This window comes from Zootoca vivipara, chromosome 15, assembly GCF_965207765.1.
Source record: "Zootoca vivipara chromosome 15, rZooViv2.hap1.1, whole genome shotgun sequence".
Classification (NCBI taxonomy): domain Eukaryota; kingdom Metazoa; phylum Chordata; class Lepidosauria; order Squamata; family Lacertidae; genus Zootoca; species Zootoca vivipara.
Window position 1 is genome coordinate 22856945 of NC_142598.1, and position 16966 is coordinate 22873910.

Below are 16966 nucleotides of genomic sequence, written 5' to 3' on the forward strand. Positions count from 1 at the left end.
TGGAGAGAATGTTCCGGTGTGTTTCAGGGCATTCTTTCGGGTCCTACATTACTACAATCTGCTGGCCCTCCTCAGAGCCCCAGATGAACCGAGAGTGTGCTACAATGTGCGTAACGTTTCCCCGTAGCTGCACATTGCAAGGGAAGATTAATAATAGCTGTTGGCAACCGGTGTTTCAGGAAAGATTGCCCAGCGCTATTAATCTTCTTTGAGGAACCCTGATGAGCGTCTGAGGAATTCCGAGTTAAACATAAGGACATAAGATGACCCTGTTGTTCAGGCCAAAGGCCCATCTAGTCCAACATCCTGTTCTCACAGAGGCCAGCCAGATGTCCCTGGGATTCCCGCAAGGAGACCCTGAGCCCAACAGCACTTAGCAACTGATATTCCAGGCATTTGGCCCTCCAGCCAGGCCCGGCTTGTCGTAGACCCCCGGTGGCGCAGTGCACCATGGCGCGGGGCTGGTAAGCTGGGCGCCGGCCTGGGAAGGAGGGCGCCGCGCGGCAAAGCTGCGCGGAAACCAATTGCGCCCTGCGAGGGCAGGGCGGGCGGCGGAGCGATCTCCGCCCCTCAGCACCAGGGCGCGCGATCTGCTCAAGACGGCCCTGCCTCCAGCAGAGTTAACTCTGAATTCCCTGAAACATAATTTGAAAGATACTTCGCCTCCAGTCCCTCGGTTCTGGTTCTTGTGCCTGAGGCTGCACTTATTGCACTGTCATTTAAATTGTTTTGCATGGTGTTCTGGTTGTAAGAACTCCCATAAGAAAATTGGAGCCTGTTTCATTGCTTGATTTGAAGCTTTACCACCAAGCTTGGAAACGCATGCCTCAGAAATAGATAGCAGTTCTTTACCTTAACTTTTTTTCCCCAGGGCTGTGAGATGGTTTTGTATTCCTTCATCTCTTTTGTTTTGCTCTCCAGGCAAGGAGATACAGGAGGTTTTGCCCTAGGTTGAAGAACTCTTTAACTGCCACTCCGGGTTCAACCCTTTCGTAGATGCTTAGCACTGATAGTCCGTTGAAGTGTTTATCTCTGTTTTCCCAGCTTGCCAGGCCACCATTTTATCTTGGGGCAGGAACAAGTGATATCCATCACTTCTGGGGTGTGTGAATCGGGACAGTGGCTTGTAGGGATATGCAAATAATATTCCCTTCTACGATTTGAACGAATCCCCCTTCCATTCCTTTTTTCCCACTTGTGTCTTTTAAAATTCTTTGCTACTGGGGCAAGTCCAAGGGCAAGGACTGTCTTAGAACTGATTTTTGTAAGCTGTAATGAGAGTCATTTCCAGTTAAAAGGCATGGTATAAAAGTTGTAGGGGCGCGCGTAGGGTGAACTATTTATTCAGAGAAGTTTTTTTTTAAGTGTACAGAGAAGTTTTTTTTTAAAGTTTTTTTTAAAGTTATATTGCCACCACAGGAAGCAGCATTTGGATTTGCTGCCTTGAGTACCAAAAACACGCCATCTCTGGCTCTGCCTTTTGAAAACTAACCAATGCCTGTGTTGGCACTGTTGATAATAGGAAACTGACTCGTAGCTTGTTGGACTGTATGCCCACATAGCCCATTATTGTCTACTCTGACTGGCAGCAGCTTTCCAGGATTCTCAGGTAGAGGCCCTTCCCCGTCACCTGTGACCAGAGTGTTTTAACTGGAGGTACCAGGGATTGAGCCCGCGACCTTCCAGTTCCAAAACACGTGCTCTTGGGCCACTGAGCTGTGATCCACCCCACTCCCTAGTACATCTGCAAACGTACATGCTTTTTTGTGTGATTATGTGCCAGAACAAACCTCTTGCTTGTGCCACATCCACCGTGTGTAGAGGAGGCATGGGCCTGAAGATGCCTCATGCATGCTGTGGAACATCATCATCATCAATGAATAAATAATTTATCATTTCTACCCTGCCCCTCTGGGCGCCTCCCAACAGAACATTAAAAACAGAATAAAACTTCAAACATTTAAAACTTCCCTAACAGGGCTGCCTTCAGGTGTCTTCTAAAAGTTAGATAGTTGTTTATTTCCTTGACATCTGATGGGAGGGCGTTCCACAGGACGGGTGCCACTACTGAGAAGGCCCTCTGCCTGGTTCCCTGTAGCTTCACTTCTCGCAGTGAGGGAACCGCCAGAAGGCCCTCGGAGCTGGACCTCAGTGTCCGGGCAGAACGATGGGGGTGGAGACCCTCCTTCAGGTATACTGGGCCCGAGGCCATTTAGGGCTTTAAACTTTGAATTGTGCTGGTACTGGTTGGCACATACCCAGTGTGTGCATGCTTGTGCCTGTAAGGCAAAAGGGTGGATTAATGCTGAGACAAGGCTCAAAGGGTTGGTATGCAGGCCTCATCTCGGGCTCTAATTGTGACTGATATTGGCATGAGTGTGTGCCAGGGCTGGGCAATATATCATCCAAAACTGGTTTGAAGTCCATATCGTGATATCGTCTCGTAATTTTTGACCTGGCAATATATTGAGAATCATGATTGTGTGTGTGTGTGTGTGTGTGTGTGTGTTTGTGTGCTATGCAAAAATCATAATGTGGGGGGAACCCGTGAAGCCAGCCAATGCCTCTTCATAGCTCTATCCTTATTTCAGACATTGTGATATATCGGTTTGATGCGATGTTTAGCTGGTGATATGTCATGAAGTTGAAAACCAGATATCGCCCATCCCTAGTGTTAGCACAAGCTAGGAAGCCAGAGATTTGTCCTCGTTCCTCACCAAATCTACTGGGTGCTTTGTGGGCTTCCTCTCAAAGTAACACGAAAGTAGATGTTGAGTTTTGTTATTGTACAAACCTAGTTGCGTTTTGCTTTTAGCCCGTTCCTGTCTACCTCTTGATATAGAACCTAGTCCCCATTAAAAATTACTGTTCGTTCATTTGTTTCTAATGCATGTTCAAAATTTATAACGAACAAAAGAGAACATTTGTCTGGCCACTTAGGCCTCCCGTTGCAGTAGATAGATATTGTGTGGCTGCTTCCTCCGCACAATGCCTCCATTCTGACGGTTTGTCCTCTCCCGAATACAAATTTGCATACGCCTCTGAGCACCGGGCAATGGCTTTGTGAAGCTGGCATCCTCTTGGGGATAGAATTCGTGTAGCACAGCGTAAATATTTAAAATGTAATATCTGCACAGTACACTTTACCTCAAGGTATGCCAGGCTCTAAACTGCAGAATCAAATAAGGAACGAAGAACAGATTCGCTTCGAGCCGGGGGAATATATAAAATCTTTATATAAAGAAAAACTAAAAATAAGTAAGCCACTTGTTTGTGATTTATACAGAAGTGGTTCGAATGCCTCTTTTAAAAACTGGAGGAATCTCATATTGTCCTTTACATCCCTGAGTTGACGGCAACAACAATGGCTTATCCCAGGGCTTTTTTCCAGCTGGAACTCTCAGGTGGGCGCCATTGCCATTCTAGGAGAACAAGGGAGGTGTTCATGGTTGCTTCTGCTACCTCTTTTTCTAGAAAAATAGCACTGGATTATCCACATGGTACATATTTTAAGCCGCACAAGGGCTGAAAGGCCAGCACATGGTCTCCCGCCATTGACTGACACTCCCGGAAAACTGATGGGATCCATGAACTTTTTAATCCCATAGTCCCCAATATGAAGAGCAACAGTTAGTCGGTTCCCTGTGTGAGCTAGGATGCTAGCAAAGAGGAATGACGAGCATGATGGAGGACTGTAGAAGGCTTTGATGTGACAGTGGCAGAGATCAGTTCCAAATCCTCCCCTCTCCAAGCTGCTATTTACCCGACGTGGCAAAGTATTCAGGTACTCGTGATCATACATTTATGGTCTCTTCCTCCCACCCCCGGTAAATAGTAAATGTGAGGGGGGATTTCGATTGGGGGAAACTGGAAGAAAGGGTTAAAACCTCACCTTTTGCAGCACTGTGTCATAATCACATTGTCTTCGTCACACACACCTTCCACACACATTTCCTGATACAAATGGTTGCTGCACACACCTGAGGCCTGAGGCTTAAAGGGACCTTTGCTTATGTCTGTTTAAGAAATTGAGTGAGGGGCATAATAGTGGACAGCTTCCTGAGGCTGGGGTTGATTGAGCCTCCAGGTCTCTGTTACTACTATTGCTGTTGTTTAGTCGTGTCCAACTCTTCGTGACCCCATGGACCAGAGCACGCCAGGCACTCCTGTCTTCCACTGCCTCCCGCAGTTTGGTCAGACTCATGTTGGTGGCTTAAAGAACACTGTCCAACCATCTCGTCCTCTGTCGTCCCCTTCTCCTTGTGCCCTCAATCTTTCCCAACATCAGGGTCTTTTCCAGAGAGTCTTCTCTTCTCATGAGGTGGCCAAAGTATTGGAGCCTCAGCTTCAGGATCTGTCCTTCCAGTGAGCACTCAGGGATGGTTTCCTTCAGAATGGATAGGTTTGATCTTCTTGCAGTCCATGGGACTCTCAAGGGTCTCCTCCAGCACCATAATTCAAAAGCATCAATTATTCGGTCTTATTTTTTAAGGAAATTTACATTAACAAAATGTGGGGGGGGGGGGGGAAGAGAGAGAGAGATCTGTCATATTGCTTCTTGCTGGTTGGATGGAGATGTACATGCAGAAACCTCTGACTTCTCTGTGGCTGAATCGCAGCCTCTGGAAGGTTGCCCACTTTGGGCTAAAAGTATCCCCTGCCCCTGGTCTGGGGGAAAGTTGTAAAGACAGAGTTCTGAAAGGCCTCCTCCCCCTTAGGACCTCGAGATGTATCTTGGATAGCTTTCAAATTTTCACTGTGTGGATTTAGCTGCTCAGTATTTTCCTTTTCTTCCAGGGCAACTCAAACAGCATTGCCTCTGTGGATGTTTCGGCTGGCTTTGTCGGGCTTGATAACTACGTGGAAATCCCGGCCATCTTCCTAACTGGATTTGCGACATATTCTGGACCTTTGTTGTGGGCCATTCACTTGCTGTGCTATTTGAGCTCCGAAGTGAGCAGGTAATCTGTTGTTGTTGTTGTTGTTGTTGTTGTTTTTTGCACTGACCGCAGCTTTATAAATACTGCTAAATGTTTAATTTCTTTCTGGCTGTGTGCTGAATGTCAAGGTCCATGCTCCAGCGAACTTTGCAAGCCTAAGGGGCGAGCCAGAGATGTTATTGGCAAATGTGTGTTCTCAAACTTGCGTGGGCTGATATAATGGAACGTTTAAGAGGGCAGGACTGGCAGGCAAGCAAGCAGGAGGCTCTTTTTTATTCTGCCCACTGATTCAGCAATTGGGTTTTTAGAGTCTGGCTGGAGAAAAGAACTGAAAAACTACTGGTGGGTGGGGAGAGAATTCCTGGGCAGGGGGGATAAACATACCTGCCTGCAGATTCTGCTTTGCAATTGTCCACATTTCCCCCCCCCCCCATATTAGCATTTCAAAAAGGCTTTCTCTGTCTCAAGAGACAATGGAGTATTGGGGGGGGGGTTTGAAGTCAAACTGCTGCGCTGGCAGCACCAAAGTGACCTCCCTGGGATGCAGTTTTAGGCTGTGTGTATGGTGTTGCTGGGCTACCCAGGCGACAAGACCCTCTCCTCGGCCTTGTTGATGTGGTCCAAAGGAAAGCAGAGCAATACGTTTGGCACCAGCTTAGCTGCAGGAGTTGCCAGAAGGAGGCGTACAAGACACCATCCAACTGTCTTAGGGACTCCACTCTGGTTTTGTGAAGGGTTTACTCCCTTAGCCTTTTCTTCTCCTGAAGAAGGCAGCGGAGGTTTAGTGTCAGAAGTCTGATCCTAAGGGTTGGAAAATGTGTGCTTTCTTCTTCTGCTTTGGCCCAAAATGGGATATGGCTATGTGTCCAAGAGCATTGGAGAGCCTTGGTTACAAAGATCCAAAATGACAGCCTCCACACCTGTTGGCTTTTCCTGATTCAGAGTAGGAATGATGGGGAGCAGGGAGCGGGATGCCATTACCTGAAGGAGCGTCTCCACCCCCATCATTCTGCCCGGACACTGAGGTCCAGCACCGAGGGCCTTCTGGCGGTTCCCTCGTTGCGAGAAGCCAAGTTGCAGGGAACTAGGCAGAGGGCCTTCTCGGTGGTGGCGCCTGCCCTGTGGAATGCCCTCCCAACAGATGTCAAAGAGGAAAACAACTACCAGACTTTTAGAAGACATCTGAAGGCAGCCCTGTTCAGGGAGGCTTTTAATGCTTAATAGATTACTGTGTTTTATTTTTCTGTTGGAAGCCGACCAGAGTGGCTGGGGAAACCCAGCCAGAAGGGTGGAGTATAAATAATAAATTATTATTATTATTATTATTATTATTATTATTATTGCCTAAGGGCACTCAAGGTACCTTCAAGCAGCACCACCCAGTTGGCCTCTGTCCTCTCCTACCCTTCCTGCTTTGGGGGTGGTGACTAGGGTTTTTGGCCTGGCCAACAAGGCCATCCAAAAATTGTAGACCCCCCTCCACCCATATAGAGTGAATGTATATATTCACAATAAAAAGGGCTTGCGGCTGAATGTGTACCAGCTTTTTAATATTGAGCACTGGCTTTGAAACGTTCTCATTATATGTAAGCTAATTTGAATCCGTTGGCGGGACTTCCTGGTAAAAGCTCTGGAGAATTGCTAACTCAGGAGACCTTGTCGCCTTTCTCCTTTTTAAAATATGGTAGTTCATATTTATATATATATATATATATATATATATATATATATATATATATATATATATATTAATACAGTAAATAAAATCACCTTCCTCTCCTATAAGGATCGTCAAAGCTGCTTATGATACAAGTATCAAATAAAAAGACTATTAAACTCCAAAATAAAAACCAGAATACCATAGACACAGCAGCATACATGCTTAAAATGACAGCATAAAAATTGCCATGTCAAACTTGCCACTACCCTGTAGCCAGCTGCAAATGCCTGGTGGGGTGTTTATAGTTTATTATTATTATTATTATATTTTATTATTTTCTATTATTTTAAAAATTAGTTGCCAAAAAGAAATAAGTGCTTTGAGTTACATATTGGAAAAAGAAAAATGACTCAACTAAACAAATGTTTAGTTAATAACTATTCATAATCTATTTTACAGCAACTTAAAACATTAATTTAAGATGACTTAACAATTAAGAGAAACATATTTACAGTATTTTTAATTTATTTGAACTATGTTAAAATCATTTAATATCGGCTCCAGAAGTAATGTTTGGACAAGCCCTAGTGGGATGAAAGTGTTTGTTTTAAGTATATAATCTCCATTTTTAAAAACAACGCAAACAGTTCCTATTAAAATTGAGGAGGAGGAAAAGCAACTGAAAAATTTGGCAAAAAGATTAATTGCATTACATCAGAATGACAAATTTTCCTGGCTGGACTGCTTGATTAAAGAGCTGCAAATATTGTTCATGTTCTTAAAATAGATTCTTAGTTGAATTGGTTGTGTTCTCTTTACTTTCCTAAAGCCTTACTAGATGGGTGAATTTCGCCCATATGCAGTGTAGTTCAGATCCTTTAAAAGGAAAATACCCCTGTTGAGGTATTGCCACTGACTAGCTAATTCAATCCTTGCAGCAACAGTCACATTAACACCAGTTTTTTAAAAGCGTGTTTTCATTCCAAAACCTTTAAATAGCTAAGTAGAAAAATACCCAGGGGCAGGAGAGGTAAATGAACAACAACCACATGGCAAAGCAAAGAAGTAGACCGAGAGTCCTAAAAGGATTCTGTTAAGATGCAAGTCATAATAATGTGAAAATATGTGAATGGCCAGAGACGGGTTTAATGCTGTATATAGTATTTAAAACATGTTGGCTTCTGCCTTCCTTGGCAATTTGTTCCATTGGGATTTCATGTGGATACTCAGAGCTCAAGCGGGGGCCTTAATTCTTACACCCATATACTTTAGACCAGGCACCCCCAAACTCAGCCCTCCAGATGTCTTGGGACTACAATTCCCATCATCCCTGACCACTGGTTCTGTTAGCTAGGGATGATGGGAGTTGTAGTCCCAAAATATCTGGAGGGTTGAGTTTGCCTATGCCTGTGCTAGGCTTTCCTCTCTAGGGAGGCCATTTTGAAGGTAGGGAGCCACCACCAAAAAGGCTGTTCTTCCAATCACCACCTCCATCACATTTCAGATGGCAGGGGTGCCCAGGGAGAGGCCTTGGATGACTCATCCATCTCATGGATGGATGGACTCTCAAACCCTGCACCTAATCCTAGAGAGAACTAATAAGAAAAACCTCTCTGGGTAGAGGAACTACACTTCATCCAGTCAGGAATTGAGTTTCCATTCATTGACCCTCATCCGGTCCATTAGTACTCCCAGATTACCTGATCAGCACTTCATCTGCATCACTGAACTCAGCTGGAAAAGACGGCTTTTTGTCACCATATTGATGACACCCAACTCCAGACCCTCAGACCTCATTTGTAGGCTTCAAGGGGCCGTTTCCCCAATGTTGATGGGCATTGCCATTTAAATGGTGTGTGTGTGCCACGTCATGTGATCGATTATGTGGGGCTGGGCTTACCTCGAACCCCTCTTCCCATATTTTATTCAAGTTTGCACTCCCGGCTTCATGCAAATGTTGAATGAGGAGCCCTGTAAGGCGTGCATCCCAATCCCACCTTCTGGAACTGGTTCTCCAGGTTGGAGCAGAACCATCCAAAGATGGTGCCTGAGATCGTACCCAAAGGCTACCATGGTTCATAGTATCAAATGCCAGAATGAACAGGGTGGAACTCCCTGTGTCTTTCCCAGCAGAGGTTCAGCCTGACCAAGGCAGTGATCCTCCTACCATAACAACCTGCCATTATTTCCACATTGCAGATTCCACGGGTGGGCAGGAGAACTGAGGTCTTCCTGATTCCACAGTCCAGCTACTTAGGCTCTCTGCCTCACTAGCACACAAGCTGGGAAAATCCCGACTAGCCAGAGGTTATATTAAGAGAACAGGACCTGCCTTTGAATTGCTGCCAGGTTGCTGTGATTGTCGCTTCAAAGTCGAGATTGGCTTATCAGTCTCACTTCTGCCCAATATAAAAACCAGCGTTTAGGCCTATGACAACCATTGGATGCTCAATCCGATGGCTAGTGTGCTCAGAGGCACATCATTTCGTTTACCAAGTGCTTTGGTATTGCGTCTCTACAGACTTAGCAAGCTACCTACTGTGCATCAGAGAGATTGCCTGTGTGCCTGTAGTTCTGTTTTGCATTACAAAACCTACAGCACATCCACCCCCCCTACAACCCTTTATTAAACATAATAAGCTTCTTTTTTGTGCAGTACACAATTCTAGCGCCGGCTGCAAAGCCTGCATAAATATGTTCTCCCAGGATACAGAGGCTGTGTTGTCAGAATCCCTTAGCAGCCGCCACAGAATCACAAGTGTTATTCATGGTATGGTTAATGCTCCTCACGCAGACAGGAACCTGGAGAGCTTTTAGCTGACCTTGGTTCATCAATAGGCTAACATTGGAGAGGGAAGAAACTCCTGATGAAGCACAATGTTCAAGAGGATTCACTTCAGTTATCAAATTTCATTGTGTTCTGCACCCTCCCTCTTCTCTCTCTCTCTCTCTCCCCCCCCCCCCCCGCCAAAGTGTAGGGATCTAGCTGGAATTTGCAAGGAGATTGTCCTTCCATTGTTATGAGCACTGATCAATATAAATATGTTGAACTGTAGAGTTGGAAGGGACCCAAAAGTTCATTTGGTCCAACCCCCTGCAATGCAGGAATACGGGGATCGATCCTGCAAACGTTATCAGCACCACACCCTAACCAACTGAGCCTTGGCTGAACTGTGGCAAATGTTTCCAATAAACAACGGCGGCACCTGCCTCCTTAAATAAACCCAGCCCATAGGTATCAAACGTTGAATAAACACAGGTCTGGTTTGAGGAGTGGAGAGTACCTGAACAAATGGATTTATTGCCCCTGTGTTGACCATACATTCATAGGCACACCTTGCTTATCTTAACTAGTTCCTAGTGCATGTGACGTTCAGGTGCCTCGGTGCTATTTGACGTGCACCTTAATGATAGCAGATGGACCTCTCAGCTTGATAATTGGTGATGAGCGCTAGAGGTGTGTATAGAATCAAAGATTTGATGTCGCTGGCCCTTCAGAGCTATCATCTTGAGTGCCTTGATGCTGGCGGGTGGGGGTGGGGCATTGTCATGTTGAGTAAATGGAAATAATTGCGCCTGTATTGTGTCAAGCTTTGAAGATCAAATTGGCACAAGAGCAGTGGCTAGCAGAGCCAAATAGTGGAAGCTGAAGGATAGGTTTTCTGCCAGCTAGGTGGCTCTGTCCTGGAGTCTTTTGTCTTCATTAATGAAGTGGGATTGGCCTGTCACCTTTTGACAATTTAAATCAGGCTTTTCCTCCCATCAGATGCAGTGGACTATGGGGTCTTTTGCCAAAAACATAAAATCTGCTCTTTGCACTCTTACTATTTGGCCTCGAGTATCAACCTGCAACTCTTGCCCAGTAACTTCATATGAAATCTTCTTGACAGTCCATGTGAAACAGCGACCTGCTGTTTTCTGGTTTCACAGCTTGAGAAAAGGAAGACGGCTGGAGGATGCCCTCAACTAGGGAAGAGTAATTGGGTTTGCAGTACCAGTTATGAATTCTTTTTATTATTAAATTATGTGTTAAAAGAATAAACAATACTTTGACCTGTCAGATGCCCGGTGTTAACTTTAAGGCGGGCTGTATGTAAAGCAACTTAAAAACTAGTGTTAAATCTAGAAAGAGACTTGAGGCAGGACAAAATCAAATGTTAAAAGTTAAGGCTATTGTATGGAGGTGATGGATGCTGGGGGCGGCGTGTTTGCAATAGTATTAATGCTGCAACTTGTTGCAAGGCTACCAGAATGGCTTGACTTTGGCCTTGCCATCTGCTGTGAGCTGCTAAAGCAGTTGTGGGAGAGCCAGAGGGAGAAAAATCTGAGCAGGGAGAGCTTAGATTCCTAAGAGGGCTGTGTTTGTGTATTCACGGTGTCCTGTTCATCATCTCTCTCCAGCTTACATTGTGATTTTGCCACAGTTGTGTTCCTGATTCCTGTTCCTCAGCCAAAATTGTATCACTCCAGCCTCTTGAGGCATAAAGAGATGTGTGGGGTATTTAGGGGTGGGGAGAGAGAAGCAGAAAAGTCAGTTGCCCTACTTTCAGGTGCTATGACTTTCCCCCTCCACAATTAAAAGCCAACTTGGTCAAGTTCCTTGGAAAATTTCTCAAGTTTGGATGAGAGTCACATGATACCTACTGTGTGCACTCCCATGAAGCAACTTCTACAGGAGTCCCCCCCCATAAGGCTGTTCAGGGGGCATGACATCATGGCTCCCAGTACGTTTCTGAGCACAATTCAAAGTGCTGGTGCTGACCTTTAAAACCCTAAATGGCTTCAGCCCTGTAAACCTGAAGGAGGCAGAGGGCCTTCTCGGCAGTGGCGCCCTCCATGTGGAATGTCCTCCCATCAGATGTCAAACACATAAACAACTACACAACTTTTAGAAGACATCTGGAGGCAGCCCTGTATTGGGAAGTTTGATGTTTTATTATGTTTTTACATGTCCAGAAAGCCACCCAGGGTGTCAGCCAGATGGGTGGGGTATAAATAATGAAATAAAAAGAATAAGAATAACTTTTGTTATTGTTATTGTTGTTTCTGTGAACCGCCCTGAGACCTCTGGGTATAGAGCAGTATATAAACTCAATTAATAATAATAATAATCTTGACCAGGGAGACTAATTTTCTCCCAGCTGAAGAACCTGACAGGCAGCTTCTCACCTCATAGCTTAAAATAGTATTGGGGTGACAATGAGGACCTTCAGTTGAGCCATATCTGCAGTATTGTGCAGTACACAGGCCACAGCATGCAATGGATCATGTTTCTTGTACATACACAGGCAATAGAATTGTCTCCTGGCGGGCCCCTGCTTCTCTGCCGTGAAACACCTGTGCAGTGTGCAGGGAATTCTGGGACATATACAGAGTTCACACTGGGCCCCATCAGGCCTGTTGCAAATTACCCAGCTCTCTGTGGGAACTGATAGTATACCCGAGTCAACACATACCGGTAGCACTTTCCGATGGCCCCATGTTGCCAGGGAATGCCAGTCGTGCTGGGCAAGCTGTCGTTCCAAGAAGCTTGCACGCCATTACTGATTGCCTCTGCGAGGAACCGTTGGCATGCTTTCAAGGAAACCACAGTTCCCTGGAACACACTGGCGGAACTGCTGCTCCAAAGCGTTATTACTGCTTGGCGGCAACAGCTCCCATTGGACATGTTTCATTTTGGTCCCTTCCCAATTACCCATTCAGCGAGAGCTGTCTTCATGTATGAGCAGTCCCATCATTTCTCTTTATTCCCTGACTGTCATGATGGCAAAGCCTTCTCTTTATGACAGGGCTTACAAAAGGTCATGTGTAATAGCTCTACAAAGTTAATGGGCAATAAATCTACAGCCTTGGGAGCCACCAGTATGGCTCCCCAGCCCTTCTTCTTCAGTTCTTTGTGATTGCCATGTGGTGTCTGCCAAACCATCTCTTGAACTGTTAAGTCGATATCTGGATTTCTGCCTGGCACTGGAACTTACTTAGCAGTGGCAAGATGTCCCCTCCGAACCATCGCTTTTCTTATACAATCAAAAAGGGTGGGTGGGTGGGTGTCCCCAGTTGTAGGTAACAGAAAGACGAAGTCCCAGGAACACAATTTAGCAAAAAATGAAAGTAATATTTATGTAAACATGTGCACTGCAGTAAAAGAATACAATGATCTACGAATAGTACAAGCCAAAGCCATCGGCATTCCTTTTAGTTTTGCTAAGTTGGGTTGCTGTGACCCCTCCCCCTTTTATAAAATGCCTTTATTGTTGTTGGCATCTGTCTCGGGAGAAGGAGTGCACCATTGGGGGTGGAGAGTTACAGCATTTGCTGTGGCATCTAGAACAGGCACCTCCAAACTTCGGCCCTCCAGATGTTTTGGACTACAATTCCCATCTTCCCCGACCACTGGTCCTGTTAGCTAGGGATCATGTTGTAGGCCAAAATATCTGGAGGGCCGCAGTATGGGGATGCCGGATCTAGAAGAACCATATATTCATTGAAACTCACGCCTCCACTCTGCATAACTCCACCTGAGTTGGTTTTGGCTCTCTGCAGATCAGGCTGCAGTGCTGGAAGCTGGTTGTCCTGCGTTTCCTAAATCCACTTCCATCTCTCATTTATTACAGAGGCTTTCCTATGCCAACCCACAGAGATGCAAAGTAAATTATTGGATAGGGCATTGACACAGGCTGTGATCATGTTTTTTAATTATTATTTAAAGGAATCCTTCAGCCATGGGGCACGGCTGCTTCTGTTACGCGCTGCTGCGTTCCATCCCGGTTGCCGTGTACATCATCTTGGTCACGGGCCTGCGGTACCACCTCTTCATCTGGAGCGTTTTCTCGCCAAAGCTTCTCTACGAGGGGGTGCATGTCTTCATCACGGCAGCCGTGTGCACCTTCTTCACAGCCATGGATCACAACCACTTGCGTAAAGTCCAAGACTGAAAGCAACCATTAAGGCAGAGTCTTGCATAATTTCAAGCGACGGACTGAATTTCTACTATGGAATGTGGATTCTTGCCATTAGATTGATATTTAAAAGTTAACTGGGTATCTATTTTTGGCAAACATGTTTATACATGCATACATATCTACACACACACACACACACACACACACACACACACACACACACATTGCATTGCAGATTCTGGCTTGAAGTGCTGATCCAAGCGTAACAGGCCGTGTGGTGGGGAACGGTATCTAAATTTCAGTTGGACTATAAATGGATTGTTAGATCGCATCCCTTCCGTGCCAGTTTTCATTGCCTGCCTTAACTACAGTTAAGCATCACATTGGCATAGATGTTGATTGCAATGGAAACTAGCCAGGCTCTGTTCTCTATCTTACAAAACCAGAGTTTGAAGCTGGTTAACAGGCACTGGTCAAGTGGGCATTTGGCTTGACTTAACTATGATTAATGAAGGGACGCAGGTGGCGCTGTGGGTTAAACCACAGAGCCTAGGGCTTGCTGATCAGAAGGTCGGCGGTTCGAATCCCTGCGACGGGGTGAGCTCCCGTTGCTCGGTCCCAGCTCCTGCCAACCTAGCAGTTCGAAAGCACATCAAAGTGCAAGTAGATAAATAGGAACCGCTACAGCGGGAAGGTAAACGGCGTTTCCGTGTGCTGCTCTGGTTTGCCAGAAGCGGCTTTGTCATGCTGGTCACATGACCTGGAAGCTGTACGCCGGCTCTCTCGGCCAATAAAGCGAGATGAGCGCTGTAACCCCAGATTCGGTCACAACTGGACCTACCGGTAATGGTCAGGGGTCCCTTTACCTTTAACTATGATTAATACTGCTAACTATTAAATGGTGGTTATAGTAATCAGTGGCAATTGGTGCTGGAAGTGGTCACAGGCTGCCCCCGATTTCTTAAATGCACCACAATTGTCCATGTTGTGTATGCACTATCTGGGTTTGAACATCTGAACAGGATAATCTCTTGAGAAGTTCTTACTGGTCTTCATTCCTTCATATTGGAGTTTAGATGAAAATCTACCAGTCTTTAACAGATTGCTGGGGCTAGGGTTGTCTCTATCACTGGGACTGTATGTTGAAATTTTTTTCCACTCCTGCACTGCATTTCTCATTTGTTAATCATAACTTGAATAAGTAAAGTTTTTATCTCCTTATCAAATTCCATGGAGTGCTGGCTGATGAACCTCACTCAAAGGTTAAAACTGTGAAGAAGATTCTCTCCAAAACAATTACTTGTATTTTTGTTGTTGTTCCTTTGATATATTCTGAACATTATGGCTCACAATGTGACAGGATGCTGTGAACTGGAGATTAGACACACACATACATTTATACCATAGCTGCCAAGTTATCCCTTTTTTTAAGGGATTTTCCATTATGCTGAATAGGCTTCCTCGCGAGAAAAGGGAAAACTTGGCAGCTATGATTTATACACACATGCATCACAGTTATATGAATGTAGCTCTCATAGTTTCCTGTAGTTTTCTGCAGTCAAAGACTATGAAGGCGCTCTGGCAGGCTTAAAAATGCTGGCATATCTGTAAATATGTGTGTGAAATTCTTTATAAGCATTACTGGAATGGGTTTTTTAATAGGGAAAAGCAACTAATTCCATTATTTTTGATAGCTGAATTGTAGCATGGAAATGTTGCAAGTTATATATGCAATTATATAAATAAGCTATCGGCGAATGTCAGTGTACTTGCAGCTGACAGCAAGCTTTGCTTAAGAAATGCAAAATCTATGTTTAAAAAAAGAAGAGTTATACTTATTTATGATAACTTTAACTCTCCTGGGTGAGACCTTATTTTTTGGTATTAGCGTGTGTTCAGAGGCTACCTTTCTGAGAATACAGCCCTTGTGGGGTGAGTGGGAGCTGGTTGTGGGTGCTTACTCACATGGTGTTAGGAGGCGGGTATGCTGCATTTATCCACCTGTACTTACCCTGTGACTCATTCTCAGATCATGGAGGCAGGAAAAAGCCCATACAGCCTGGCCCAAACTTCATATTCTCTGTTTATAGTGTCAGGCCAAAGCTCATTCACATTCTCAGGTTAAGCACTCAAGTATTATCCAAGCAAGCCCCATATTATTCAAGCTTCTCACGTTTGGTGAAATGGTCATAGAATCATAGAGTTGGAAGAGACCACAAGGGCCATCCAGTCCAACCCCCTGCCGAGCAGGAAACACCGTCAAAGCATTATTGACATATGCCTGTCAAGCCTCTGCTTAAAGACCTCCAAAGAAGGAGACTCCACCACACTCCTTGGTAGCAAATTCCACTGCCGAACAGCTCTTACTGTCAGGAAGTTCTTCCTAATGTTTAGGTGGAATCTTCTTTCTTGTAGTTTGAATCCATTGCTCCGTGTCCGCTTCTCTGGAGCAGCAGAAAACAACCTTTCTCCCTCCTCTATATGACATCCTTTTATATATTTGAGCATGGCTATCATATCACCCCTTAACCTTCTCTTCTCCAGGCTAAACATACCCAATTCCCTAAGCCGTTCCTCATAAGGCATCGTTTCCAGGCCTTTGTCCATTTTGGTTGCCCTCCTCTGGACACGTTCCAGCTTGTCAGTATCCTTCTTGAACTGTGGTGCCCAGAACTGGACACAGTACTGGACACAGTACTCCAGGTGAGGTCTGACCAGAACTGGACACAGTACTGCAGGTGAGGTCTGGTGTCAGATCTAAACGTCTAACCGGGGTATACTCTCCTCCCGTGGCGTGGAAGGACAGAATGCTTTGTGCTGTGACCAACGGTGATTTACAAGGTGTTTTCATTCCTTCGTACAGAGATGCAAGTAAGGACCGCAGAAGCACCAACAATGGGATTTAAGTAGCATCTCTGCATTTGCAGCTGTTGATCTCTTATTGTTTTAAGCTGCACGGTTCTGAAAGCATTTGATATTCACATGTTATTGCAAACTCTTGGAATAGCAAGCAGGGGCAGAGCAAATAATGCTGCTGCTCTGGCAAACAGCAACGTTAATATTTTTTCCTACTTTAAAAAAAAGAAATTTTCTCACTATACTTCGAGGCAGTGTTTTCCAAGTGGAACTGCCTGCCTCCAGAGCAGGTCCTCTCTCCCCGCATCTCAGTGTGAGTCACTGTTTCGGTTCAGCCCCAGTTGGAAGGAGGCGAAACTGGAAGTGGTGCAATGAGCAGACTCCTCTGAGGACAGGGAATTTTGCTCTGTATAGGGAGGGAGGCAATTGTCAGAGGTCCCTCTGCTGGAAGCAGGGGGTGGGTGCTCACACCTGGAGCTTACCTGCATGCTGTGACATAGTAGGTAAGTACACAGGGCTTACAGGAGTTTTTGATTGGTTTCTTTAAAATTTTAATACTTCTATTTCTAGTGCAACAAGCTAATGTGCCCCAATGCACAATTTGGTGA

General features: G+C 45.2%; 1 protein-coding gene across 1 annotated transcript in view; it reads left to right on the forward strand.

Moving 5' to 3' along the window:
- The window catches only part of PIGG (phosphatidylinositol glycan anchor biosynthesis class G (EMM blood group)), a 49783-nt gene extending 35055 nt beyond the window's left edge, over positions 1-14728 (forward strand). The window contains exons 12-13 of the mRNA XM_035097127.3: positions 4798-4961; positions 13310-14728. Coding sequence (XP_034953018.3) covers positions 4798-4961; positions 13310-13535 — 390 coding nt within the window. The 3' untranslated portion in view covers positions 13536-14728. The remainder of the gene's footprint in view (positions 1-4797; positions 4962-13309) is intronic.
- Positions 14729-16966: the final 2238 nt, after the last annotated feature.